The sequence below is a fragment of the Anas platyrhynchos genome, chromosome 1 (genome assembly GCF_047663525.1).
Source record: "Anas platyrhynchos isolate ZD024472 breed Pekin duck chromosome 1, IASCAAS_PekinDuck_T2T, whole genome shotgun sequence".
NCBI classification, from domain to species: domain Eukaryota; kingdom Metazoa; phylum Chordata; class Aves; order Anseriformes; family Anatidae; genus Anas; species Anas platyrhynchos.
In genome coordinates, this window is record NC_092587.1 from 185,029,659 (window position 1) to 185,057,115 (window position 27,457).

At 41.7% G+C, this 27,457-nt stretch overlaps 1 protein-coding gene across 5 annotated transcripts in view; it reads right to left on the reverse strand.

Annotated features, from left to right (window-relative positions):
• Positions 1–27,457, reverse strand: part of MTUS2 (microtubule associated scaffold protein 2) — a 275,206-nt gene that overhangs the window by 63,204 nt on the left and 184,545 nt on the right. For all 5 annotated transcript variants that reach the window (XR_011806475.1, XM_072032648.1, XM_072032650.1 and 2 more), the window contains one exon: positions 5,909–6,070. Coding sequence is in view for 4 of the 5 variants with exons in the window: in XM_072032648.1 (XP_071888749.1) it covers positions 5,909–6,070 (162 nt within the window). In the remaining variant the exon portion in view is untranslated. The remainder of the gene's footprint in view (positions 1–5,908; positions 6,071–27,457) is intronic.

Sequence of the window (27,457 nt, forward strand, 5' to 3'; positions counted from 1 at the left end):
ACCTGGTTCCCCAGAGCAGACCTACCATTCAGCTCTCTTCCCCCGAGTTACTCCTCCAGAGTGTGCAAAAGAGCACCACACTACAAAACATTAGTGGCACAATATTCGTATTCGTAAGATGTTCTTGGCACGCAGAATTTTACACACCTCCTGTGCTGGAGGGACCAATCCTCTGATCCAGCCTGCTCTTGACCATCTTACCATCTTGATGGCCCTCCACTGGGCTCACTTCAGTATGTCACACCGTATGTTACATCGTTCTTGTCCAGGGATTCCCCAGACTGGACACAGTTGTGAGTGGCCTCAGGTGCTGAATGAGGGGAAGTGACTTGATCCACGTTCTTGGTAATACAGCCCGGTATACAGCTGGCCTTTCTTCCTGCAAGGGCACATTGCAGAGCTTTCCAGCCAGCTGGCCCCAGCCCATCCTGTTGCATGGCTTTATTCTCCACCATCCGCCTTTGCTGAACATCATGAAGTTCCTGCTGTCACATTTCTCCAGCCTGCTGAAGTCCCTCTGAACTGCCGCCCTGCCCTCCAGCATACTGACTAGTTCCCTCTGATTTGCTATCATCTGTCAACTTGCTGAGAGAGTGCTCTATCCCATTTAGGTTTTCAATGAAGATGGTAAGCAGTATTTGCTCAGTATCAACCCCTAATGGATGCCAAAATAACTGTCTGCCAGCTGGGCTTCATACCTCTGATTTCAACACCCCGATGCTGATGCTCTAGCTACTTTTCCACCCACCTTAATCGATCATCTGAGGCCTGCAGAAAGTTGAGATACTCTAGGACCTTCCCAGACAGTCACAGAAGAACCTGAGCGTGAAAAGGGAACTGCAGAAGAGGGTTCAGGCCATATGCATGCTTTTATTTTTCTTCTTTTTTCTTTCTTTTTTTGGGGTCCAAATTATGACAGAATTAGGTCATGGTTTGATTTAGAATCTGAATTGTCCCACGGTGACCATTAAACTATGGGGTTTGTAAAACAGATCCCCCAAAGGGTGAGAAATTGTTCATCTGCTGTCTCCGAACATTTCTTTCTGCAGATATTTCCACATTTTCAGATAAATTTAAAACAGAAAATGCAGTATGTGTGTGCCTCAAAGATCACATATTTTTATCAATGTGTGGAAGGAGGAAGACTGTATGTTTTCTAAGGTGGAACTTGGTGTAAAGTTCCAGATGGAGAGCTACATCCACCTAAGGCTTTAAACAGAATATGAAGCAGTAACAGAAATGGTAAGCACTAGTTGGGTTATCACTGCATTTCTCAAAACAGTTAAGAAGTTTAAATGAAATTAAAGATCTATCTCAGTTTTTCCTCTCAAGTATAATGTGTTTTTTTTTTTGTTTGTTTTTGTTTTCCCATCTTCTATATGTTGACAAGTATGCAAATTGAAAAGGGGTCTGATAACACACAAAAAAAATGGCTGTGCAAGACACTGAATGCTAATTAACTGCAATTCTTCCATAGACCAGTCAAAACCATTTAGTTCATGTTTTCAAAACAATTTTCATGACAATGAATTACCACTGCTATTGTCTCTTGCCAGAGTTTTTTTTGATCATCTGAATCACTGCAAAGCAGCAACTATAAGAATCCATTTTAATTAATTAAAGGTGATCTATGCTCTAGTCCAATTTCTTTGTCAAGCAAACTGAGTGCTATATCAGGAGTATAATCTCTCTTGAGAAGTTTTTTTTTTTTTAATGAGAATTTGCAGCACAGGTGCTCTACTCAGGTAATATCTAATACATTAAAGCTTCAATGTGATTTTTGTTATTTTCTACTCATCAGTACAGGTAGATATGCTCCTTTTTGAATTCATTTCTTACTCATACATAGTTAAAATCATGTACCTCTTCGAAATACAAATGCATTTCTTACATCACCTGAGACTCCACTCTTTCGGAAACTTTCTTTGTATTTAAAAGACTGCAATCCTTTTTATGAAATACTTTCCATCCTCTTTACTTTCATAAAAGATGCTGAATACAACACATATATAATGTCTGTGCACTTTAGCTGTAGCAGTGGATCACTCTAAAAACCCTAGTTTAGTAACCATGATATCTTGCACAGCAGGTTGGAAGTATGTGTTTATAAAACACGTATGCAACATCAAGCTCTACTGCAATTATTACTAGGTGATTGTTAAGAGTATTATACCCAGGATATCTATTGTACCATTCTCCACATACACAGAACACAAAGAAGATATTGTGTTTTCTCTGCTTTTCAAAAGTTTTACTATATGGATGACTTGGGTAGCGTTGCTCATGGGACAACTTGGCCTTCCAGTGTTGACTGAATGGAGCTGGTGACTTCTTATTTAATGCAAGATTCACCCACATGGTCATGCTATTTATTCACTTTCTCTTATGGGAATGTATGCCTTACTTTCACAATGGTGTTGGTTTGTGTCAGAAATCCTTCCTGCTGGAGGCAGGGACTCTCCCCACTAAATACAGATGGGTACATGGTATAAAGAGAGTGCATGTCTTTCACCCCCAGCTGACATCTTCTACTCAGCACTCATCCCTGGACCACCCATTGCATTGTTCTCTCCTCCATCACAGCCTCTGTGCAGTGGCTTCTTCTGCCACGGGGTGAAAAAGGAAAAGGAAATTGTGGTGGTTTTGTTCCTTCCAACCATGACTCCATGGGGGTCTGGGCTACTGCCTGTTTTGCTGTGGAGAAACTGTGCTGAGGTGGAAGATAGACATGTGCCTCACCAATCATCCTTCTGCAGGTGTTGTCCTCATGAGCCAGCTGCAAATAAAAGATAAGCAACAAACAGGCTCACAAGGCTGAGGCCTTCCTTCCCAGGAAGGGGCTATCAGATGAACCACCTACACTTTTATCCTCTAAGGCTACTCTGGCATCATAGGGCTGGATATCTTTTACATAATGTTGATGTATGCTAACCATGGACATGATAAAACATAAGACTAAGCCAATGTCCAGCTAAGACTTTTTTGAGATGTATTGCTGACACTGAATCTTCCCTTAGATGCTGCTGGATCCAGTATTTAAATGAAAGTACCAGGAAAGTCACACTCTACACCTAGCCTCAAAACTTGAATCTGGATCTCTTGTACTTGCATTCCCTTTGAGAACAAAGACTACTTTCAGTACAGGGGCATCCAACGTGGGGCATCACTGGAACAAGGTAATCTGTAGTTCCATTAATTTGAGAACATCTTGAGTATTTTCTCTTCTATTGTTCCATCTTCCTACACCATAGTTGCTCTCCTATTCTCTGGATTCTCTGTGCAAACAACTGCCATTATGTGATAGCTTGGTCGAATATTATAAATTTATTATTTCTGCTGTTTTCAAGACATTTCATCCATGCTCTGCTTAGAGTTGCCTGCTGCATGCTGCCCTTACTTTCCTTTCAGCTTGGAGCACTGGTGAAAGTTTCTTCTTTGCTGCTGACTGCCTTCCTGAGCATGGCATTCATTTCACAGAAAACATGCAGGTGTCAGGGACATGTGGTGGGTGGGGGGTGGATTAATTTTAGTACCTTTTCAAGCTTTTTTGAAACACTGATTTTACCTCTCTGCTCCTTTTTTTTTTTTTTTTTAATCAGTCCTCTGCTCTGCGATGTCCAGCTCTAATGCCAGACTTGCTCAGCAGACTGGTAGCCTGTGCCAGCTGTTGTTCTTTCCACTTTGCAAAGGCAGTACAAGCAGACCTTCCACAGTGTCTGTACAAACAGTCTTTCAACCTTTAGACCCTATCTGTTCCAGGACATCCTTTTGGAGACTGGCCTTTTCAGCACACCCATGCGCTCTCTCTGACATATTTAAAATACGGTGTCTACACAGTTGTAAAGGGCTTTTGTTAGATTCCTTTGTTTGCCTGGGATCATAAAGCCCAAAGCAATATGAACACCTCACTGCCCTTTATCCACTTGCTTCATTTGATCTGTAGCATCTTCCTTCCAATTTAATGAAGAGTTCAATTTTAAGGAGGTGGTTTTGTGCTTCATCATTTAAAAGCTGTGCAAAATTGTCCAAACAATATTTAAAGAGAAGACTGTACATTCTATAGGGCTCCCTATTACAGTGGGATCTGCAGACAGCATTCATACATTATTGCAAGAGAAGCAGGATTAGACTTTGCTGGCACAACGTGCCTTGCTGGAAGGAAGCTGGGTATGCCACTGGAGCCCCTGCCCACCAGAGCAGTGAGGAGTACACAGGGCACATCTGTATGGACTCACGCACCCACAGACACGAGGACTCATCACACTTGGCAGGCTGGAGGGAAGTAAATCCAGTTCAGGAGCTGTACTGCCTCGTCTCCACAGGGCCTATTAACTCAGGCACAGTATGGCAGTAAGAGCTCTTTACATGGGCTGAGGCTCACAAGTTCATGCACGGCCAGCTTGAAGTTTTCGTTTGTGTGCCCCCACGGAAACAAACATACCCATGGTTAATGGAGGGTCATGCAGAGAGAATAACAAATGGTCTGAAGGAAAGTACACTGAGACTGAGTGATGATATAGAAAACAAAAGTTCTTTGGATAGCAGAAAATGGGAGAATTTTTATAATATTCTAAATTCTGTATTGCCTTTTATTTTTTAGCTTTGTCTCTAGAGGAATTAAAATCTAGCACTAGATTGGTCATTTGTTTCATAAATTAAACAATTTCATAGATTAAAAACTGAAATTAAAAGTAAAATGTAGCTTTCAGCCACCCTCAGTAATTCTTTTCCCCAATGTGATGGCAAACCATCTATTTTTCTGGAAACCTCCCTCTTGATCAATATTGTTTTGCATTATTTTGCAATTTCTGCTCTTCTGTGTGGTTCTGAGACTTGGAAGCTGTGCAAACTCAGAGATGACAGCCTGAGCCATTTAGCCAGTCCTGCCTAGACTAGATTTTGCATGTCCACGCTAGCATGATTGCACACCAAATGCTCTGGTTCCAGCTCATGGCAGTGCCCCAACAATGAAACCTCCCTGGCAATGACTCACTTGTGAAGCTACACAAGTAGTAAAAGGCACAGGATTTCTAGCAGTCTTCTTGCTTGTAGCAAAAAAAGAAAAAAAAAAGGAGGCCAGAAAAGTTCCTCTACAGAAACCTCGAAATAGTCCTTTAAAGCTTATCATGTCATTATCACTAGCTGGAAAAGAAAGGCTTTTGCTGGAGATATGTAGGTGCAAATCTTATGCTATTCAACTACAGCTGTAGCCTGAAATGACACTACTTAGCTGGGGACCATCAGAGAGGAAAGAAAAATCACAGGAAAAGAAAAAAAAAAAAGAAAGAAAAATGAAAAAAGAAAAAAAAAAGTCATCAGAAATCCATATATTGTGTTGACAGATTGGTCTGTTTCCCAGTTAGTGAGTGTAGATGATGGAGCTAAACAGTTTTCTGACAGTAAGAGACAGTCACTCCTGAATGTGATTGACAAAATATTACAGCCCACTCCCTTGACTTTCGCTTAGCTGGACTACCAAAGACAAAGGGTTTCAGCTTCATCTTCCCTGACAGATTCTCCAAGCTACTGATTACAGCAGTAAGTTATTTTCTGCATGTGTTTCAACCAAGTTAATCTTTCTGGAAACCGGGTGACCAAAACTCGTAGTGCAAAAGGTCTTTGTCTTATATTTTGTACTGATTTTTCCTTCCCAGCTTCAGTTGTGTGATAACACACTGATGTTTTAGCTGTTGCAGAGCAGTGCTTGCGCTGAGTCAAAGACTTTTAGCTTCTTGTGCTGTCCTGACGACAAGAATGGCAACTACAGCAAATTGGGCACTTAGACAATGTGCCCAATAATGGCATGAAAACGAAGTGAGTAAGCAGTAAAATAGTATCATGATAAGGTTTCTGTATTTCTTGGGCTAAGACAGATGGTATTTCAGGTACACAAGTTTGCAACACTTACCAGCAGGTGCAGTGGCAGTTTTTGGTGCAGGAAGTAAGCTCCTGCGTGGAGTCGCTGTGCTGCTCGATACCTGTGTTGTGCTCTTGCTGCTACCCTTGGGTGCATCTTTAGAAGGTGCAGATGCCTTAGGAGTGGTTTGCTCTTCATTTGCAAAGCTGGAACCTGCAGGAGACCAAAATTGCCCTAATTATAAGTTCATAAAAAATGTATGTGAACTGTGGCATGCAGACCAAGCTTGTATTAGCAATTATAATCTACAAAAACATATTCACATTGCAACTTGGACTAAGTTACATGGATTTTCTCCAGTACAAATGGTTACACAGGAATAAAGAGTACTGGTACTTTACAGAGTACTTTACTCTGGTTCTCAGAGTAAAGAGCAATAGCAGGCTTCAGTGGTGCATTGCACCAAATTTTCCCACCCAAGAAAGATTTCCCACAAGCATTTCCTTAGATTACACTCCGACATTTGAATAGTAAACTGAAAAAAATAATTCTGCCTTAACTCTTACATCCACTTCAATCATATTCTCATACTGAATTTTTGGTTGCCAAGGTTTCCAGTTTATATTGACCTCTATCAACACCTTTTTTCTACCAGTTCGGTTTCCTCCTGCATTTGCCATTTAGGGAATAATCACATCCTAGACTCCTTGTAGATATAAGGAAATCAATCTTTTCTTAACATTTGAAAAAGGCAAAGTTGGAGTGTCGTCTTTATCTATTGAGTAGGAACTTAAGAAGAGCAAAAGATTACACTATGTCTGGACTTGAACATTTGCAGAAGGATGAAGATTTTACTTGAGAAAATGAGCAAAGGTAGTAGCAAGAAATACACAGGATTTCAGAAAAGGGCTATAATTTTTATTTCTGTTATTTTAAAAAGATACAATACAACACAATACTGTTTAGGTGCTGCCTGCAGGGAAATGATAACATTATTAAAATAATTGGCACGTCCAAGTTTCCAGTATTTTTAATACTTAGGCTTCTTAAATGTGTGCAAGAAAGGAGAGATTTTTTTTTTTTTTTTTGTTATTCTTACTGAAAATCCACTAGGAGAAAAGTGCAGGTTGGAAAAGGAAATCCTCTTTTCTGACATAGGAAGAATATACCTTTTGGCTCTAAGAAAACAATGTTAAATTTTGCTCTGTCTTTAGGACTACTTGCATAGAGGTCATAATTTAAAGTATTATACCTGCAGGATACATGGATTTCTAGAAAAAACATTTGACCTTTGCTTAAATAATAAGCCACATTAAAAATTCAACAAAAGACTGCTGTACTCGGTGCAGGAACAGGAAAACCTGGAACATTTGTCATCTTTACACTGCTGTACACATAACAACCCCTCAGCAGAGCAGACAGTTGTTTTATACCCAAATTACAAAGACTTTTGACCTGTGAAACAGCCATTAAAGACCATGTGCCGAGTCGTCTGCTGCTGAAACACTGCTGACTTGAGCAGTCATGTCAGCAGAAAGGCTGGTCCAGCCTGGCCAAGGCTGCTCCGCAGCTGTGCACAAAGGCAAGGTATCTTAAAGCAAATGTGTCTCCTTCAGTCTGTTTGCATCCTCCTCCAGAGTTACTCCATGTTCTTGGATATGCAGTCACCCCCGTGGCTTGGGTAGCACCACGTGCAGAAATTCTTTTATTTCCTTGGCTCTTTGTTCTAAAGTTTAAATTGTAGAAATGCTAACCTTGAGGAGGAAATTATTCCTATTGTTTGCAGAGAAATGCAGTTCAAATGTTCTTTAATTGAAACCTCATATGCCTATCTTTTCTTCTCTACTGTAAAATTTATTATACAGAAAATGTTTCAGTTCACAAATCTGAAGTTGTCTTGCTGAAGGATGAGGTTCCAAAGGGAGTTACATGAACTCCTACAAAGAAAAAAATAAAAATTAAAAAGCTTTTCTAGGTCTTGAAGATGAAATGCAGCTAGCTACAAACACCTCTGCTGTCCAAAACACAGTGTGCAAAGTCTGCTGATTAAAGAAATGAGTGGATGGGAAGGCTGATAAACAGGACTTGGTCAGGTCCCCTGAGTCAGAAATCCCCCAGGCCTGGAGAGCCCTCTGTGCACCTCCTGCTGTGAGCTGCCAGGAGGAAAAAGTAAGGAAAAAACTATTCAGCTTTTGATCATTTGATAAAAAAAGTGCTCAGTAAGACAAGCTGCATGGCTGTACTGGGTGTCTGTGGCCAGGTGCTGGGGGCTGCAGCCCATGGGTCCCACATGGAGCAGATCTCCAGGCTGCAGCCCATGGAGGAGCCCCTGCAGGAGCAGGTTTATCCTGAAGGACTGCAGCCCGTGGAGAGAAACCCATGCTTGAGCAGGGGAAAGGCATGAAAAGGAAGTGGTTCAATTGGTTTTAGGTTCAGCAAGGCTAAGTGCACGTCCTCCAAATGGGGCACAACAACCCCATGCAACACTACAGGCTAGGGGGAGAGTGGCTGGAAAGCTGACTGGTGGGAAGGGACCTTGAGGTGTTGGACAATAGCTGGCTGAATATGAGCCAGCAGTGTGCTCAGGTGGCCAAGAAAACAACAGCATCCTGGCTTGTGTTAGAAATAGTGTGGCCAGCAGGACCAGGGAGGTGATTGTGCCCCTGTACTCAGCTCTGGTGAGGCCGCACCTTGAGTACAGTGTTCAGTTTTGGGCCCCTCAATACAAGGACATTGAGGTCCTGGAGCTTGTCCAAACAAGGACAAGAAAATTGGGGAAGGGTCTGGAGATCAAGTGTTCTGAGGAGCGGCTGAGGGAGCTGGGGTTGTTTAACCTGGAGAAAAAGGGGCTCAGGGGAGGCCTTATCACTCTCTACAACATCAAAGGAGGATGTAGCAGAGTGGAGGGCAGGCTTTTCCCCCAAACAGCTAGTGATAGGACAGGAAGAAATGGCCTCAAATTGCACCAGGGGAGGTTTAGGTGGGGTATTAGGAAAAATTTCTTTACTGAAAGGGTTGTGAGGCATTGAAACAGGCTGCCCAGGGAAGTGGTTGAGTCACCATCCCTGGAGGGATTCAAAGGACATGTAGATGTTGTGCTTAGGGATACGGTTTGGTGGTAGATTTGGCAGTGCTAGGTTGCAGCACAGCCCTCTGGGGTATCAGCCACTCCTCCCAGTTTTGTGTCATCTGCAAACTTGCTGAGGGTGTACTCTGTTCCATCAACCACGTCGTTGATGATTAAGTTGAAGAAGACTGTACCCAGTGCTTACCCCTGGGGGACACCGCTAGATACAGGCTTCAAACTAGACTCAGCCACAAGCCTCTGAGCTCTGCCATACAGCCAGTTCTCAATTCCTCAGTCCACCTCACTGTCCCACTCATTTATCCCACATCTCCCGAGCTTGCCTATGAGGAGGTTATGGGAGACAGTGTTGAAAGCCTTGCTGAAGTCAAGTAAGGCAACATCCACCAAAAAATAAATAAATAAAAAAATAATGAGACAATGCTTTCCACTGTTATTTGCAGCAGGTGAGTCAGTAGCATCAGTCCTCCCAGAATCTTTATTGTTGTTATTTTTTAAGAGCCTGAAGAGAAACACCAGATGTGCTGTGCGTAACAGATTCCAGGTGATCACATCTCCCCCATATCTTACCTCTTCCTTTATACTCCCCTACTTTAGCATTTTACCTGAACCAGGGGAGACTCCTTGCTTGCCTTTGAAACACCTGGCAAGTCATTTGGGTTCTCCTACATAAATTGCCCTGTATTTTTGCAGACTCTGAGTTCTATGCAGAGCTGCACTGCTGACTTTGTAGGAGAGTATTTAACAGAGCATTAGCAATCTGTTGGAGCCAAAGGCGTTCAGTCTCACTTTTAACACCTCCTAACTACGAGCATCAATGAATCCTACTCTTCATCTTGTGGAAAACAAACAAAACCAACCAACCAACCAACCAAACAAAAAACACAAGGAAGAAGAAAATGCTTTTGAAGACTCACTCACTGCACTCACTCATCCCCTGTGCTGTCATACCAGTGAAGACATGCAGAAGTCAGGGCCAGCAACATGTTGTAGGCTATGATTTCAGAGAAAACCATGATCAAAATCCCAGGGGTTCACAGATGGCTTGAGCCACCCTCTGTCCATATGCACTGCTGTCCCCTTCACCATCTGACCCTGAAGCAGCTTGCCTCAGGGTCTACTCACTCCTGGAATTATAGAATCATAGGATCCTTCAGGTTGGAAAAGATCTCTAAGATCATCTAGTTTAACCTTTAAGCTTGTAAATCCAACCTTTAAGCTAGTTAGTCCACCACTAAACTATGCTACCAAATTCTAAATCCACATGTTTCTTGAAGATCTCCGGGGGTGGTGACTCAACCACTTCCCTGAAAGAAGAGGAAGGCTCTTTTGTGTGCGTCACTAGGAGGAACCATTCCTCTTCTGGAATTACTTACAAAATTGGCAAAAAAAGCATCGAATATGGTATGATAATAGATACGACTGCAAAACAGTGGGAGCATGGTTTGGGGGAAGTCTGTATTTGACGAGATTAGAATTAAACCATGTGGCTTGGGCAGGTTTTGCCCTGAGAGAAGAGAAATATGAAGGGCTGCGTTCTGGAGCTGCACAGCCACCACAGCTGTCCTGCCTGCACTTGATGGCAATAAAGTCTCCTTCTGTTGGAGGGCTTAGGTCCTTTCTAGAAAAATAGCTTGTCTGACAATGCCTATGGGTCTCTGTTTTGCTGAGAAACAGACCCCAAGGAGTATTAAAGCACAAGCACAGCTGCTTCTGCAACTCCCTGTCTCATGGGCTGCTATGTGCAGCCTTTTGAAACGCAGCAAGTTTCCAGCTCTTCATAGCTGGTCAAATGTGGCTTGGAGCTGCTAGATCTCCACTGCAGCTGTAATCACACCCGAGACACTGGGAACGTGCTTGCATCATGAATGTTCACCGAAGCACAAACATTTACCCAGAGTAATAGCAAGCCCTTTCCATCTTAGAGACCCTTGGACAATACTTGACGCCAAGTTTAATAACAGCAAAGGTATGTCTAGTTGTTTCAGCAGTGACCCCACTTAACATTTCTAAACCACTTTCCAATCACAGGACTCAATGAGCTTTACAAATAACAAAAGGATGAAGGAGTTGAGCTGCTCTCCAAGTTCACACAGCAAGGGAACAGCAGAGACAGACAGAAAGCAAGCAGGAAAACCTGATGATGAATGAGGCTAGAATTATATATATATATATTTTGCCTGCAAAATGTTGGGATGTATTGTTCCTCTGTTTTGTTATTGTTGCTGTTTCTTCCTAGGCTGCACTTCTGTGCCCCAGTTTTCAAGCACAAATACAAGCTCAAAATGAAATTTTAAATCACTGCCATGGGTAACACTATGATAAAGAAAATGTCTAAACTACTGTGAATAATCATGTGATGTTTAAAACTAAAATGCAAGACACACTTTTCACTAAACTGTAACATATGCCCATCCTTTAATCAAGGACCGCTACTTATTTCCAATTTTTAGCTGTAAAATGGTAATTTTTATAGATTACTTACAAGGTTTGCAGCTTGCCAGCTGAGCTTTTATTTCTCTGATTTGAGGGTTACTGTTTTAAAGCTCAATGCTGTAAATTTCAATATAATGCTTCACAGTGTAATCATCAACAGACACAAGTGAATGCACAGCTCTGAAACAATGCTATTGACCAAGTGGTACAGTGTGATCATTAGTCCTTAGGGCTTACTGTGCTGTTATGAAGTTATGATAGTAGATGAGATTACTGACCAGTTAATTTGTCATTTTGTCTTTGCTGCGAGCCAGTGCCTGGTATTTCCCAAAACACAAGGCCAAATGGGCAATAGATCAGGAACAAGCTGGTGACAGGTTTCTGTTCTATCCAGAAAAAGGAGCTGTATGAGGACTGATGTTCACATAATCCTTAAACGTAGCTTACTTACCTCAAATTATTTTTTTTCCCATTGCATATTTTTAGCTCAGACAAAGGTGTCTTAACAATAACCTTCCTTATCATATTTATTTTAGAGAAGGCTTGTTCAAGCCCACATGCCTTTATAAAAGATGATTTTTTTTCAGAAGTCTTAGTATTGAACCGAAACTTGCATTGTGAATTTTGAGCTCGATAACTGCCACTGAAATAAGGAGCCAGATCTGCAGTGCCTGTCAGGACAGGAACCATCTCCCTGAGCTTCAGATGGCTTTGAGTCTCTGCAGTGCAGGAGGGTACCTCAGAGACAGCCCCTATATCATCAGGGGAAGGAGCATGGTGCCTCCCCATATCTCATGATCCCTTGGGCTGTTCAGATGATCCCACCGGCACTGATGATTAGTGACACCCTTTGGGCTGTGCATTCCCAACTCAACTGGAATATGCACTAGTCTGCAACAATGTGGTAGGAACAATCAAGCTTTGTGGTGCTTCTGTAATTGATTCAGTAGAAATAAACAAAATGGATAATCTGATTCTCTATATTGACATGGAATTGAAATTCCCTCCTTTACAAGTTTTACTGTTTTTGATGACTCTGAGTTTTTAAAATCTAGATTATTTTTTGAGGCACAGACCTATCTTCAGTGTCCTTCATGCATAATAGATAGTAAAAATAAAACCTTCTGCTGATGCACTTCCTTGTATCAATACTAACTTATTCATCTCATCTCACCAATTAAAATACATATTTTAGGAGCCAGTTAAGTGGATTTCTTACTTCAGTGGAGTTACATGCCGCTCCCTGCTGAAGTGCTATAGACTTCATTGGGTAAGGTGAAAATTTCACCACAAAATAAAATTTCTTTATCTATTAGTGGAAACTGCAGACAATTTGCTGACTGTGCCACACTTTAGATTACTCAGCACGTCTTACTGGGGCTCTTGGGAAATGTTACAACTCTACCAGGCAAGATGAGTATTCTATTATGGAGTAAAATTTCACCATATGTTGCTGGTAGCTCTGCCATGCACTGGTTGATTGCACAGCTGCTTGGCTAGCTGCGCTCATTTGTGTAGCTGGTTAATCAAAGCCCCACAGAGTATAAAGTGAAGGCAGCAAAATGTTTTGCTGGTCAATCACAACATTTGTCAGAAATGGTAACATAAGGTTATTGGAATGCTTCCAAGGTTACCTGCAGTATGCAGACATTTTAAAATGGGCCTGAAAAATCACCTTCTGAAAGGGCCATCTCTCGGAACACCTTGGAGCTGAATTGGCACAGGTGAAAAGTCCAGAATAAGAAGGTTATTCATGACCAGATCATTCCTGAAAACTTTCCTTTTTCAGTGTACAGCTCTGATCGGAGTGACAAGAAACATCTCATGTCATGAATACCCTGGTGAAGTATCTTGTGTGGTACCCTGAGAAGCTGAGGAAGCAGGACTACATATGGGGAAAATGTTTCCTTGTCTAATTGAGAAGAGAGAAACATCTGCCGTAAGCTTCTAGACATATGGATGAAGACTTCAATCATATCAGATAAGAGTCACCTGATTTATTATTTAGCCACTGAAGCCTGACAATTAGTTATAGAAGGGGCTGATTCTTAATGCCTGAGGTACATTTCAAGGCAAGAAAGTACTCATCATGCTTTTGGAAGTTCAACTTGAAGATACAAGTTAAGAAGAACATATTACATATCAATTTAACATTTAAATTCAGCAGGTTCATTTTGGGAGAGAAAATAAGTATCTATATCTAAACAACATTTTCAATATCACGTTTATTAACTTTACTGAAATGAGCTTTTTCATGAAGGCTGAACTTCTAAGAAATACTGCATTTTGTCCCAGTGAGAGCAACTGGAGTGTTGACTTCAAAGCAAGAGAAAAAGCATATGCTTTTCACAGAAGCACAGTTTTGCTTCAGATATTTGGGTGGTAGAGAATCATACACTGCCTTAAAGAGGGGATGGGTTAATGCAGGTCCAGAGCCACTTCTCCTCCTCATTGCCCAGCAGAGGAGTCTTCCACACTGCAACAGTTCCCAGGCACTGCAGAGCTGTTGAAGTAACACCAAGCACAGACAGCATTTTTCCCAAGGACACATCTATGCTCCAGTGTCCTCAGCTGCCAAAATGGCTACTGGGATCACCAATGGTTGCCCAAAAGCTTGAAAAGCCATAAAGGCGGTACTGACAACATCCATTTCTACCAGTACTAAAGCATTAATTAGCATGTATCAACCTACTTAGACGGATTTTTTCCTGGGTAGGAACATTTTGATGTTCCTGGGTAGGGCTTTGGCCCCAGCATTCACATTTCTGCAAACACCAGTTCTATAACACGACTTGTGCTCATAGCCATCTGCTCCAGTGGCACCATGCCTACTTCTAAATTGGTGTGCCATTTTTAACAGGGCACAGCCCCCCTGAAAGATAGGATTGGAAGTGACATCTGCTCTGCAAGAAGTTCCTCCTGATAGCAAGAAGTGCCAAATTAGAGCCACATGCCTTTTTATAAGGAATAACATCTGCTGACACTTGTGGGCATTATATCATCAATAAATGCCTCTTTCCAGGAATTGCTGCTTCTATTTTTTTTTGAGCACTGGTGTGGAGTACCATATTTGGAAAGTTAAAAGGGGTATAATCCTTGGTAAAAATGTTAATGGCATTCCAAAAATGTTAATGAATGTCCATCAGCTTTAGCTATCCATGCTGGATGCCACAGTTCACCAGACTAGGAGAGGTTAAACAATGCCCTAACCATTGTCAGTGTGCAAGGTCTGGTAGCACGCAGTTTTGATCCTCTCTGCCAGGCCACAATAATGTGTGTGCTACAGTTTACATGCAATTGTGATAGATTAAAGAGTTAGTAAATGTGTCTGCCTCTTTCCTTTGGCATAACAATGCCTTCAGAGCATGCAGTAAGGGCCCAGGAGGGGAGATGCTATACTGAAACCTCAAAGATAGAAGAGCCCTAGAGGGTCTCCAGTTAGTCATTAATTAATTGAATTTTATGAGCCCAGGCACAGATCCTCAAAGCTGCTTAGGAACTTAACTTCTATTTCAATTCACATTCAAATTCAGCACACATTATGTAGACTTAATCACCCTCTCAGCCCTGAAGGAGATTCAAATCAACAGATGTCTCCATTTCAGAGTACGAAGGCCTGCAAGCAGCTGAACAGAACCTCCCGTGAATGCTGATCAGTGCTTTGGTTGGAGGAGAAAAGTGGGGCCAGGCACCAAAGCTGCACCGTGCTTTGGAGACAGGCAGGGAGGAACCTAAGCTTCTCAGAGCAGCCATTCAGTGTTCTCAGACCATACGCATCCTCATGAACAACATGCTGTTCAAGGAAAATCTTTGCCCACCTTTTGTAGAATAGCTTGAGTTAGCCTGGCTGACCTGCACCATTTGAGCCCCCTTCTCCCACATCCCTAGTGGGTGCAATCATCCATCCTGCTAGAGATGAGCCCCTCTGCTCTAGTGGGCAAGGAAAGAGGCAGAGGAACCCTCATCACTCATGTTCAAGAAGGTGCCTAATTCTCCATGGAAATGCAAGGGGCAGGACTGAGTGCTTGCATGTCAGAAGAAGCCTGTGAAACCCCAACAGCAGCATGGGAAGATGGGAGACTTATGAGCTCTTCCTTTGTGTTTCCTTTGGAGACAGAGAGGTGAGATGGGCCCCAATAGCAGCCAAGACTGAGGGGGGATTCAGGCCTCACAGCTCTGCCCTGTTCTAGAAGACCACAGATTGCAGCAGCACGTGGAGTGGAGGTGCAGAGAGCCACTCTCAAGTCTTTTTAAAATGAGAATCAGGGCCTGATTTCCAAAACAAAATATCTGCCACACCTCAGACCAAGAACAGCAAAAGCTGGCACAGTGGGCACATTTTCCTGTCCCTTCACCCTGGTATATCTCCTACAGTGAGGATAAGTACAAATGAGAGGTGTTGGACCATTAGATGTTTTCAACATTTTTCATCTGTTTGAAATTTCCTACTGGAAATTTTCCTTCTAGCAGTATGAACTTTTCAAGAAATGTCACTTCACAGAATCACAGAATAGTTAAGGTTGACTTCTGGAGGTCAACTGGTGACAGGACTGGACCCAGTATTGACCCACGTGGCACTCTGCCTATCACTGGCCTCCAAGTACACTTTGCACCACTGACCATTACCCCCAGGGCCAGGTCATTCAGCCATTGTTTGACCCACCTCACCATCTGCTCATCCAGCCCATACATCAACAGCATCTCTATGAGGATCGTACTGGGGTCAGTGTCGAAGGCCTTACTAAAGCTCAGGTAGGCAATATCCACTGCAAGCACTTGTTTACTTCTGGATAGCATATACCTGCTTTTCTCAGTTAACTTTTATGAGCTTCTTTGGAAGTAATGTGCAACATGCGCTGTGCTGCTCTGTGCTGGCTCGTGTCTTGAGATGTATTTTTGTTTATTTTAGATGTCATATAGGAAAAAATCTATTGTAAAAATAAGCTTCTGAGAAAAATCATTATGTATTCCAGAGTTTCAGCAGTCAGGAAGCAAGTTTCAGTGGACAGCTTTATTTTTCCACAGGCACTGACTATATTGACTTTTAAGTCTCCAAAAATAAGCTTGACTTGTGGAGCTCTGCTGATTAAGGATTATTTTCCTTACAAAACATCTTAACCAATTTGATCAAACTAATTTTTATTTTATTTTTTTTAATAAATACTGTCAATTATGAGGAGCCTGGAAGTAAAACTACTATTCAAAAACACCTGGAGAGAGAAAACCACATGCAAAACAGGTGTCTTCTACAAATGGCATTATCCATGAAGACTGTGTTCATTTTTCAGTGTGACCTATTACCATTTTTCCTCATCTTTGCAAAAATAATGCCTTGAGTAGATGCATTTGAACAAAATTCAGTTATTCCACAAGTCAGCAGCACTAAATACTATGACCCAGTTACCCAGTTAAATAAGTTTTGCAAAGTGTTTTAGCTATATTTCTGTGCACTGGAATCATCTAAGCCAGTTGGTCCATAGTATTTTGCAGAGAACAGATGTTAAATTGCATTTATTTTATAAAATGAAAGCTCTTAAGAGTATATAAAATCAAAATTGTGTTGAAACCTACAGAGGGTACATAGAAGATGTAGTTCTTAAAAGCTGCTAGTGCTTTTATAGAATAAAAACATTTATTTATTTATTACTTTTTAAGGTACCAAACATTTTGTTCATTTGATCCTTCTACAGTTCCTTTTTCCCTTCCTATTGAAATTTTACTGACTGGCAGGAGCAATCTTCAAGTTAGTAGCTTCTCTTTATTTAATAAATGCTACTAATAAGTAATAACATGTAAACCCATTTAACTGAAGCATGTAGAAGTAATTTCCACAGAGTTATAAGCTTAGAGCCAAGAGTAGAACAGTGAAAGGGGAATAATGAACAAAGAACCCTGATTTCCAATGCCAGGCTTTCAATTATGACTATACACCACTATTTGCTCAGACATCTGTAATATAAATGATGGCATTATATTACCATTTATGCTCTAGACATACTTTCTTTACTGGGTTTGTAAAAATTGAAAACACCAATCTGATTACTCAGGAGATGGAAATCTATAGTTCAGAGAAGTAACTCAGCCTGGACAGCCAGACGTGAAATTTCTCCTCTGACTGCGGCACCTTCAGGCTCCCACCACGCACCTTGGATTTGGGGAGTCTTCTCCAAGCAAGTGGCTTCTGTCAGGAGGAACCATGTAAATCCATGTCATTGGTGTACATCATTATATCTGCTACTTTTATACTAAAGCTACACGTATAGTTACTCTTAAGTCAAAGGATGCTGAATTAAAGATACTTTAGGGTACCAGAGGGGATTTGTGGATATAACTCTTACTTCAAGAGGCTAATGAATACATCTAGGAGCACTGGCAAAAACATCACAGTTTCTTGGACTAGTACTAGCTGCTGGTATTGAAATTACACAAGTTACAAAAAGGTCATTAAACCTTTCCTGGTCTTCTGCATCAGTGGGCAAGTTGCTGCCGGGCTGGACACATAGCTGCATCATCCATTTTAATGTGATATAATACCAAGCCATGCAGATAAAAACTTCTTTAGGGTTGGACACTGATACTATTACAAAAATAACTGGTAAACTTGATAAAGGATTTGATGTTCTAAAACAACACCATTGTGTGTAAAAGACCTTCCTGGTCTATTACAAGCATTCAGTCCCAGCAATTTCCAGAAATTTTACAATCCTTCATTTTTAAGACAGCAAAGCCACTCCCCTTTAACATGCCTAAGTGGAGCATCCTAATTCTTTTGTGTCAGAACAATACTTTCAGGCCTCCCTGAGAATAACTTGGATGGTGCTTTAGTCAGGACACTGTGTTAACTTGTTAGGACATGGTCAGGCGCAGACAACCAAGTGTCATTCACACAAACCATCGATCTTGAGAGAAATGTTCCCTTTCTCAAAACTTTGAATTCAGTAAGAGAGGAGGTTAATGGTTTGTAGCTGATGGTCTGTAGTGAAATTAGGATATCATCATCCTTTTCCTGTGTACCCAGTCAGGAGGAGAGGAGAAGGGTGAGTACATGACACCTGGGCTCCCCATAGGCCTGTCACTGAACCAAGGGCAGATCAACCTTCTACAGCCCTTCCAACAGCTTCTGCTTGCATTACCTGGTAACAGCCACATCAGCAGGAGATAGCACAACATCCTCTCTGAAGGGACACACTTTATGAGTGGAGAGCATGACTGTGTAGATTGGGTTGTCCTGCACCTACCCTGGCCAGGACATCTGACATTGGCTTGGTTGGACTGGCCTCAAGCTCCTTCAGGATCATTCCAGCTCTGTCAAAAGGAGACGCAATTCCCTTTGGAGCTGGCTGTTTAAAACTAACTACCAGGCTTTGCCCAAATCTGAATACCAAAAGTGTTCAAGATTTGTCATGAATAATATTTAGTTAGTCATAAAGCACCCAGTGAATGCTATTTAAAAACAAGTGGGAAGGCCTCGTTTGATTCTGCTTCCTTTCAGCAACCCGCAGCAGAGTTGAAAACCCTGAGGCTCCCTGCCTACAAAATGCATGGCCAGGATGTGAGGGATTCAGGTCGTTTCAAATTAGGCAATGATTAATAGGCAGTAACTTGAACTCAAATTCATAGCTGGTAAATTAGGACTTTGTGTTCTGTCATATTCACATCCATGAGGGCCCCCTGGGATCATTCAGTACTTCCAGGCCACGGTCTTTTAAGTGTTTGGGCACTTGGTTGGATTTAGGGCTCTGACTAGGGAGGAAAGAGGTAACTAAATTTTGCAAGAAGTCTCTATTTGTAAGGTCATGTTTCTAAATCCATCATTTTTAAGAAGCAAGGTTTTGACGTTCCAAAGAGACGTAATTACATGCACCCTTTCTGATGTTTTTCCCCTAATTAGGACCTTTGAAGATAAATTCACTTGTCCACCTCTGACATGTGAAAACTGAACTGCAGGATTAACAAGGAATATCCTATTAATTTCACCTCTGTATGAATTCTCCTGTAGTTAAGACCTTGAAGGGACTACTTAAATGAAAGCTTTTTAATCATATACTTAGTACATGGCTTATTGAAGTAGGAGAGCTTCTCATTTTGTACAATGTTAAATCCCAGTGAATTTTTTGAAGATACCTGGACTTATTAACAGGATTAAGAAAGTGTATATATATTAGAGTGTGGGCGGGTGAGTTGGAATTAAGTTAAGGAGTCATAAAGTACAGTCAGAAGTATGGTCTGTAATGTTTTATACTAACTCGTATAATGCCTTTTGTACTGCAGGTGCATCTAATTAACAGTGTCTGTACTGGACGAGTGCAGAAATATTAAACCGGAGCAGTGCCCACTGGAAAATTGTAATTCAAGTGATTTCCATAGTACTTCAGTTGCAGGAAAAAGTCTTCAAAGCCCTGTGCTTTTGACGATAAGTTTGATAGCTCTTAGCACTGCTAATGAGCAGCAGAGGCCTCAGGAGAGCAGAAGTGGCAGATGCCTGGCAGACTCCCACATATCTTTGCTGGCTCTGCAGAGTTTCCTTCTCGTCTGTGGTGGCACAATCTGACAGGCCTACCACATGCCCTTGGTGTTTCCCTGGGCCCTGAAGACAGGTGAGTATGTGAAAATCACAGCTGCTTTTACTGCAAAAGAAATTCTACTTTTTTTTTCTTTTTCTTTTTTCTTTTTTTTTTCCTCTTTTCCTCTTCCTTTGCAGGGAATGTAGCCTGAGAGCATCTCCAATATTATTTATTTATTTATTTATTTTTAGGAAATATATTGTTTATTTTGAAAGGGCATATACTCTGCTACTGCATCACACTACCGTGATAACACAGAAGTTAAAGGAGTTGTATTTGCTCTGAGAAGTGCTTTAAAAGCTCTTCCTTCTCTCCATTAAGTGTAGACAACGATCTCAAGCCATTTGGGTTCTAGTGCCTGACATTTAAATGTATGGGTAATGGCACAGTTTTGGAGCAATGTTACCAAGGTCAGCCCCCAGGTCAAAGGAGACTCTTAGAGGAGACAGAGCAGGTTTCCTACGGCAGAAATGCCAGTACTCAGCATTCAAGTTCTTTGTGACCTAAGTGGCAGTAGGTGATGAATTTAACATAAATGAAGATGTTGCTGGGTTGTCCAGTGCCCTCTATTTGTTTTCTTTCCCTAGAAAGGGAGAAGATAGCCTGCAGTACTACTGCAACAGTTGGTGTCCTGTGGTCACTGTTACAAGGTTTCTTCAACAGGGATTCTGAATATCAGGTATTTGCAACCAAAATTTGTCTTCACACTGAAAAACTGAATGAAATTTGTGATGATTAGTAAGAGAGCACTTTGTCTACATTAGAGGCGAATCCTGGGCAATCAGCCTAGCTTCTCCAGCATCATTTTCTCAGTGCTCTTATTTTAGCAAGAGAGCTATGAAGATTAATTAATTGCAAATTGCTTTGGATGAAAGGCATTAGGTAAATATCAGTTACTGCTGTTAAGAGCATTTCAGAAAAAAAAAAAAAGTTTATCTGCACATGAGGTGAGTTTTTTCTGCTTTCATTCGCACCCATGTGATTCTGGTAAATGTGAAAAATATTTGGTAAAAGTCACCTCCAACCATGCTGCTAGTGCCTGTGGTGTAATATTCTAGCAGTAATTCATTAATGAAACCCACCTTTATCTTGACAGCTTTCATTCTAAAACAGTGTGGCAACTACTGCTGTTTGCCTACAGGAGGAAGGATGTGCTAAGTAATGAGTAATTCATGGGCTTAAATACAAAGGGAATAAATTGCGCTTTAAAATATTTATAAAATGTTGCTGGGGTTTATTATGAATTTTCAGAGCAAAACACCTATCTAATTTTACTCGTTGTAAAAGTGGATAAAAATAAATTATTTTACATATATGTATAAACCATAAACAGAATACTTCCTTAAGATCATAGAAAATTTTGAAAATTAAAATTATCTGCCCAAGGGATTTAAGAAGAAACATATGACAAAGTACAAGAGTGCTTGGTCTGGTAGCAGTACTGTTCCATATACTTATTCCTCTAATTCCCAATCCTGAGCTTATTGTTGTGTTATTTTAGCAGAAAGATATGAAGAGAGGTAATGTGGAAACTCCCTGAGCAGGTTTTCAGGTGGAATTTGAGACCTGAGACAGCTGGCAGAGCAGCAGTGAAAGCTGCTTTTCTTTTGAGTAATCCATCCAGAATCCAAGGTACAAATTCCCTGTTTCCTGACCTGTATTTCCCAAACCACATGCCGTTTCACTACAAGTGAAGCTGCGAATAGATTCCCTATAGGTGGAGGGCATTTACACTACACATGGGATGTTATTCACATTACAAAAAGCAGATGCTTGACATACGAATGACCTCTGATATGGTAAGTACAGACTTTCATATGTTACCACAGCACAGTAATCCCTTGCAAAAGCTTTGGGTATGAATTATCAAGAATGATCCTCCTCTAACAGGGCTGAGGTGAATCTGGGTTAACAGACCTGCTAGTATTGCTAACTGAAGAGTTTGCTCTGCTCTCTCTTCTTTAAAAAATAAATTGGACTGTTTCAGACTCCATCAAGCAACCAGTCTAAGGGACTGCCTGGTATCCTTCCCTACACACAGCCTCACAGCTTTTTAGAGCTCATGGACAACAAGACACTGAGAGACTCCTGATGACCAGTGTGGAGCAACATTGCCAAGCCTCAGAGATGATAATATCCCCACAGCACCAGGGGCTAGCAGAGCTCAGAAAGTCACCAGAAATGGCCAAACTGAGCAAGATTGTAGGTATGGACCCATGTGCAAGGAACAAGGGGATGTACCTATTCAGGTCTTATTCTTTAAACCTTTCCCAGGTGGCATTGTTTATGTTCTAATGAACATCGTTTGGTGATGCAACACCCTTTGAACAGCTCATTTTAACAAAAGTTATGGAAAGCACACTGTTAAACCCCAGTGATAACATTGAGGTAGAATGCTGTATTTTAGACCATGTGTCTCCTAAGACGAGTATGGCCATCATTAGAAATGAAGATCCATTCCACCAGAATCCCATGCTCAAAAATAGTCAATGGCTATTTATTTATATATTACTACTATAAAAATAGTAGTAGCTGGGAAAAAGAAAACAGCTTCAGGTTTTGTAAGTGGTAACTTTTTTTTTTTTTTTCTTTTTTTTCTTTCTGGTATTTACATGGCGCGGTTTCATGAATTTCCTCTGGGCTTGGGTCTTGTTTTCTTGTTTATACAATGAAAAAACAATGAAAATTAGAAAAATATTCTGGCTTTTTCAGGTCAGTCAACACACCAAATTTTCTCTGTAAGACTTGTGATTTGATTAAAATTGATAGTGAAATTTTAACTGTTGCACCTCAGACAAGGCTTTTTATCATCCTCTGAATTCTCTGGAATTGAGAAAAAGAACAACGTTTTAGCAAAGGATTCCTATGAATCTGGAAATGTAACAGATTCTGCTGAAAAGCCTCTGAATTAGATTAATTCTTTGGGAGGAATCTTCATGAGTATTTCACCTGGTTCTTGTTAGCTGAATGCAGGGAATTGCAACAAATCAAAGACATTTTTGCTCATTGGGTGATCTGGAAGATTTAACAATGTCAGTATCAACGCCAACTTCTAGTCATCTATTTTTTTTCAGCAAGCTGTTTCGTGAATAGAAAAACTGATGAAATCTGGTCTCCTCTGAACTGGTGCTGTGTGATTTATAAGTGATTTACAGCGATGGTGACAGCACACCCAAGTCCCAGTTACTCCCACCACAGTGCTCCCAGTGCCCCATCAGGTACAGCACGAACACCCTTAGATCCTCCTCAGCCCTTCCCCATGGAAAGGCTACATAAATAACACACGGGACCTGTGCTGCTTTTCCAGAGCCTCTAACCAGTGTGCAGGTTCTAGTGCTGTGGCAGGTGTTGTGCCAGCAGGCCAAACAAGAGCTACACCACTCTGCTCACAAGGAAGACTTTTTCTTAGAGAAAATTTAGCCATCAGTGAATTCTAAAGAATCCTGTAGGACCTGGAGAAGCTTCTGCCCTCAGAACAATTCAAGTTACAGTGGAGATGGACAAAGTGGAGTTTATTAATATGGGACTAATCCCACTGAATTACCCAAGTTCTGTTTCTATAAGAAACCATACACACCAAAAAAATTCAGAGAGACAACCCAAACAATGCGTTAGGACATCAATTAAAAATAGAACACCACCTGGTATGACAGGGATGGTCTTGGGAACCCAAAGGAAGAGGGAAAAGCCCTTTGCTGCCCCTGTCAAAATGACTGCAGTGATACCAGATGGGAAGCCTGGGGCTGGACTTTCCAACTGGTGAGCAGTGGGGAGCCTTTCTAATGCTGCATGGCCACTTCAGTTTAAGCAGAAGAACGGTCCTAAATTAGGAGGTTTGACAATAAATGCAGCTGTCATACATCTGCTACTAAAAGAAGAACTATTGTTAAGAAATGTATTATTAACTTAAACACCACATGAATCCTTCCGAAGCTAAGACTGAGTGGATTACCAAAGGGCAAGTGCTTTCAGCCTATGTTTAATACATGTCTTATTAATTTAAAGCCTCATGATTGCCTTCAATATGATTATGACCCCAAATCAACCTCCATTGTATTTGCCAAAGTTGTTGTTAAACTCTTTATGTGGTGGAACAATTACTTCTGAAACCCTGACTGTTTTTCAGAAGGTAAATACATGAGTCTCTGACTCAGATTACTTGAGCCTTGAGGCTTGGTCTCCCCAGGGTCTCATTCCATAAAACCAAGACCACCCAGCATCCTCCATTAGACATAAACAAACACACACTTGCATACAAGGAGCTGATAGAGTCACATTTTCCATTTGCTCCCCAGAAGCAGAAAAACGAAACTGGCCATTAAGAGTCGTGGAAGATCTGCTGCCAGGTTCTCCCTCCTGGTGCCTTTCCAAAGTGAAAAGGGACTGGAGTGTTTGCATCCCCTGGTGTTACAGAAATCACCACTGGAGTTTTGAGCCAGCATAGCAAACCAATATCCCACTTGCCCACAGCCTGAAGCTGGGGATGTAGAGCATGAAGTGTTAGGGGGCTGCCCCAGGCGGCAGACAATCCCTGCAAGACCCCTTGCCAAATATCAAGGCTTATAACCACAAGCATGTTGCTGTGGGGGCACCATGGCCATGGCTTAGCCAAGCAGTCACAAAGGCTTGCTGGTTCAAGGGTGTAATCCTTCCCCTGGTCCAGATCAGATAAGACAGCATGACAGCTATTAATTATACGAACAAGTACTATCAAACCATATTTAACACAAACACGGCATCTGACAACTTCTACCAGCCTACGAGATGAAAGTTCCCTTTATTTACGACTTTCCTTTCTGTGAACATTTAATTGCTTGCACAACAAGCCATTTTGAAAATACATAAGTCTGTGTAAGGTTCTTTAAGTATTTATAAAATGCCTTTTCTAGGCTAACAGGATGCCTTGAAAGAGCGCAGAGTCACAATATGAAACAGATACAGAAACAGTCACAATTACAAAGATATTTGATATCTAGCAACAACCATGGCAATGGCAATTCTTTGCAAAAACTGTGTGTAGATGTATCTATACCACAGTTTTAAACAGCAGCAGTCAAAGGTAACAAAGTCCTCGGTGAGAAACAAAGCAGAAGTGTGAGTTCCTGAGAAGTGTCCCTCTTTAGTGCTTTGCACAGCCCTTAGCACAAAGAGGCTGAACCTGGCTGTGCTCCTGCTTCACAACTGCAATATGGGTGCAGGGTGATAAGATGCCATTGAATCTTTTTAGAACACCAAGCCCTGGGCTTGGGAAGGTCACTGCAGAGCAAAACATCAGCCCTATGGTCAGGCAACATATCCAGCTAATTCAGTTTTCTGCTCTCAGTGGTGATCAACAGCAGAGACTCAGGGAAAAACACAGTAATTGAGCAAAATAGAGTGAAATATCCCCTCACCCCAAGACTCCTCCAAATATCCCCTCACCCCAAGACTCCTCCAGCCTCAAAAGCATGGCACTTTGAGGACTTCTGAGCTCAGGATGCTTTCCGTGTGCAAAGGAGCCCTCAGTGGCTTTCTCGTCTATGGACCTCTCCAGTCTCTGCTTAAGTCCATGCAGCCTTCCCTGGCCCTGCTGCCTCCCCATCTCTGCACTTCCCACCTTTTAGCAGTGGGTGTGTTTTTCTTGAATTGAAGACTCGGCCCAGATGCCCCAGTTTGGAGCGTGCGATGAGGCTGGTTCCTCACACAGTGCGATGCCACCATTTGGAAAACAAATCCTCGAGCAGTATCCCAGATGAGTAGTTGAACTGCATCCAGGCATTTCCAAAGACCTCTGCCAAAGTGTACAGTCAGTGCATGCATGATGCACAAGTATTTGATTTATACAGTCAGTTCCTACTTATATTTTGATCCCCATATGCTGTTTCTTTTCTTCTCCTAGAAAAGATGCTTGGCTGCTCGTCAACTGGAGCGAGTCCAATAACAAAGACCAAGCCCTAATGACCAGGAAACACTTCTGATGGAGAGAAGGTGGGCGGTCTCCTCTGACTTTATTTTTTCCTTTCCCTTCTTCAGCTCTCTTGTTGTGAAGGCATATGTGTGTCATGGAGGGGTGCTGAGTGTAAGGGATGAGTCATTCGCTATCCTCGCTGTGCCCTGTTTTGTGCAGATTTTCAGGCACAGAGAAGAAAAACAGATCTCTGCATTGGAAATGGAATAGGAACCAAACCACCTTAGCAGAGACACAGAGATCACCTCTGTGGTGAGGTGATCCATTGATCACCTCAATGGGCTACACAGAGCCCATTGCTGATAAATTAATTTCTTGCAGGTCCTGAGCTCCTTACCAGCTTGTTACAACCATCAGCAATCAAGTCTGAAAGTTTTGTTGTAAACCTCTGCCTCCAGGAAACATTATTTGCAAATGCAAATTAATTCAGGTTTGGCCACGTAGTCCATTTTAATATATTTTCCATTGCATTCATTGATTTTTATTTTCCAAAAGCACACCCTATATATACAATCACCTAAAGCTTTTCAGACCCCTTGGTTCCCATCTGAACCCGATGGGAACCGTGAGCAATTCACTTCTACTGCCACTGGAGGTCAGGCACTATCCTGACAACCTACAGTAAACAGGGACTAAAATCCACGGTGACATCCTCCGAGATTACATCTGCTGATAAACCAAGTCAACCCTAAAAGAAGACTTGAGACCTTACTTTAGCTTGGCCTAGGAACGAGCACAGGATTATTTGTTTTCCTGCTGAATCCTGATTCATTTCAGTTCTTCTGTCTATTTGTAATTCTGTTAAATTGGTTATTGATAACAGTGGGAAAATATTTAGGCGAAGACTCACATTAAGCTGCTTGCCTAGATAATGGCATAAGAGAACAATTCACATGGCAAAAGTGCTAAAGGGTAAACTATTTTCGGTAAAGTTGAATTCAGCATTTGACCAAGTAGGAGAGTCCTGTAAGTGCTGAAAATGGTTCTTTAGTTACAAGTTACACCATAAATTCCTATTTCTGTGAAGAAAATAAGAGTAATTTAATGATCTAGTATCATTTGCCTGGCACAAACAATTCATCTGTTCAGTCTCTTTGATCCACTGATCCAGGAAATGATCAGCCTGACCCAGCTTTGCTCCTTGCAGGGCTCCTTGTTTGTGCTCCAACACCAAATGTGCCTGTGAGAACTGAGATCTCAGCCCAACGTGGCACATTTCAGGGAAGCAAAAAGTATATAGCCATGGGTCAGTGACTGGCTTTTTCGGAAATCAGTGCTGTCAAGGAGCTACGTGTTTTATTTTCTGCTGCACAATCATCAAAGCCTTGGAATAGAACAGCAGCATGTGTAGTGACACCATAAAATACAAAATGCCCTATAATGTACTTGGTGGGCAGTGCAGCAGTGCCTGCAGTGAGGCCGTGATGGGGACACCAGACCTTTTCTTGCCCTGTGACTCTGTAATGGCTTCATTACTGCCCTTGTCCCTGTGTGGGTCAGTGCCCAGCCAACATTTCCCTCCACTTGTTTCATGGCTCAGGACGATCTAAGCAAAAGGCAGAGACCTT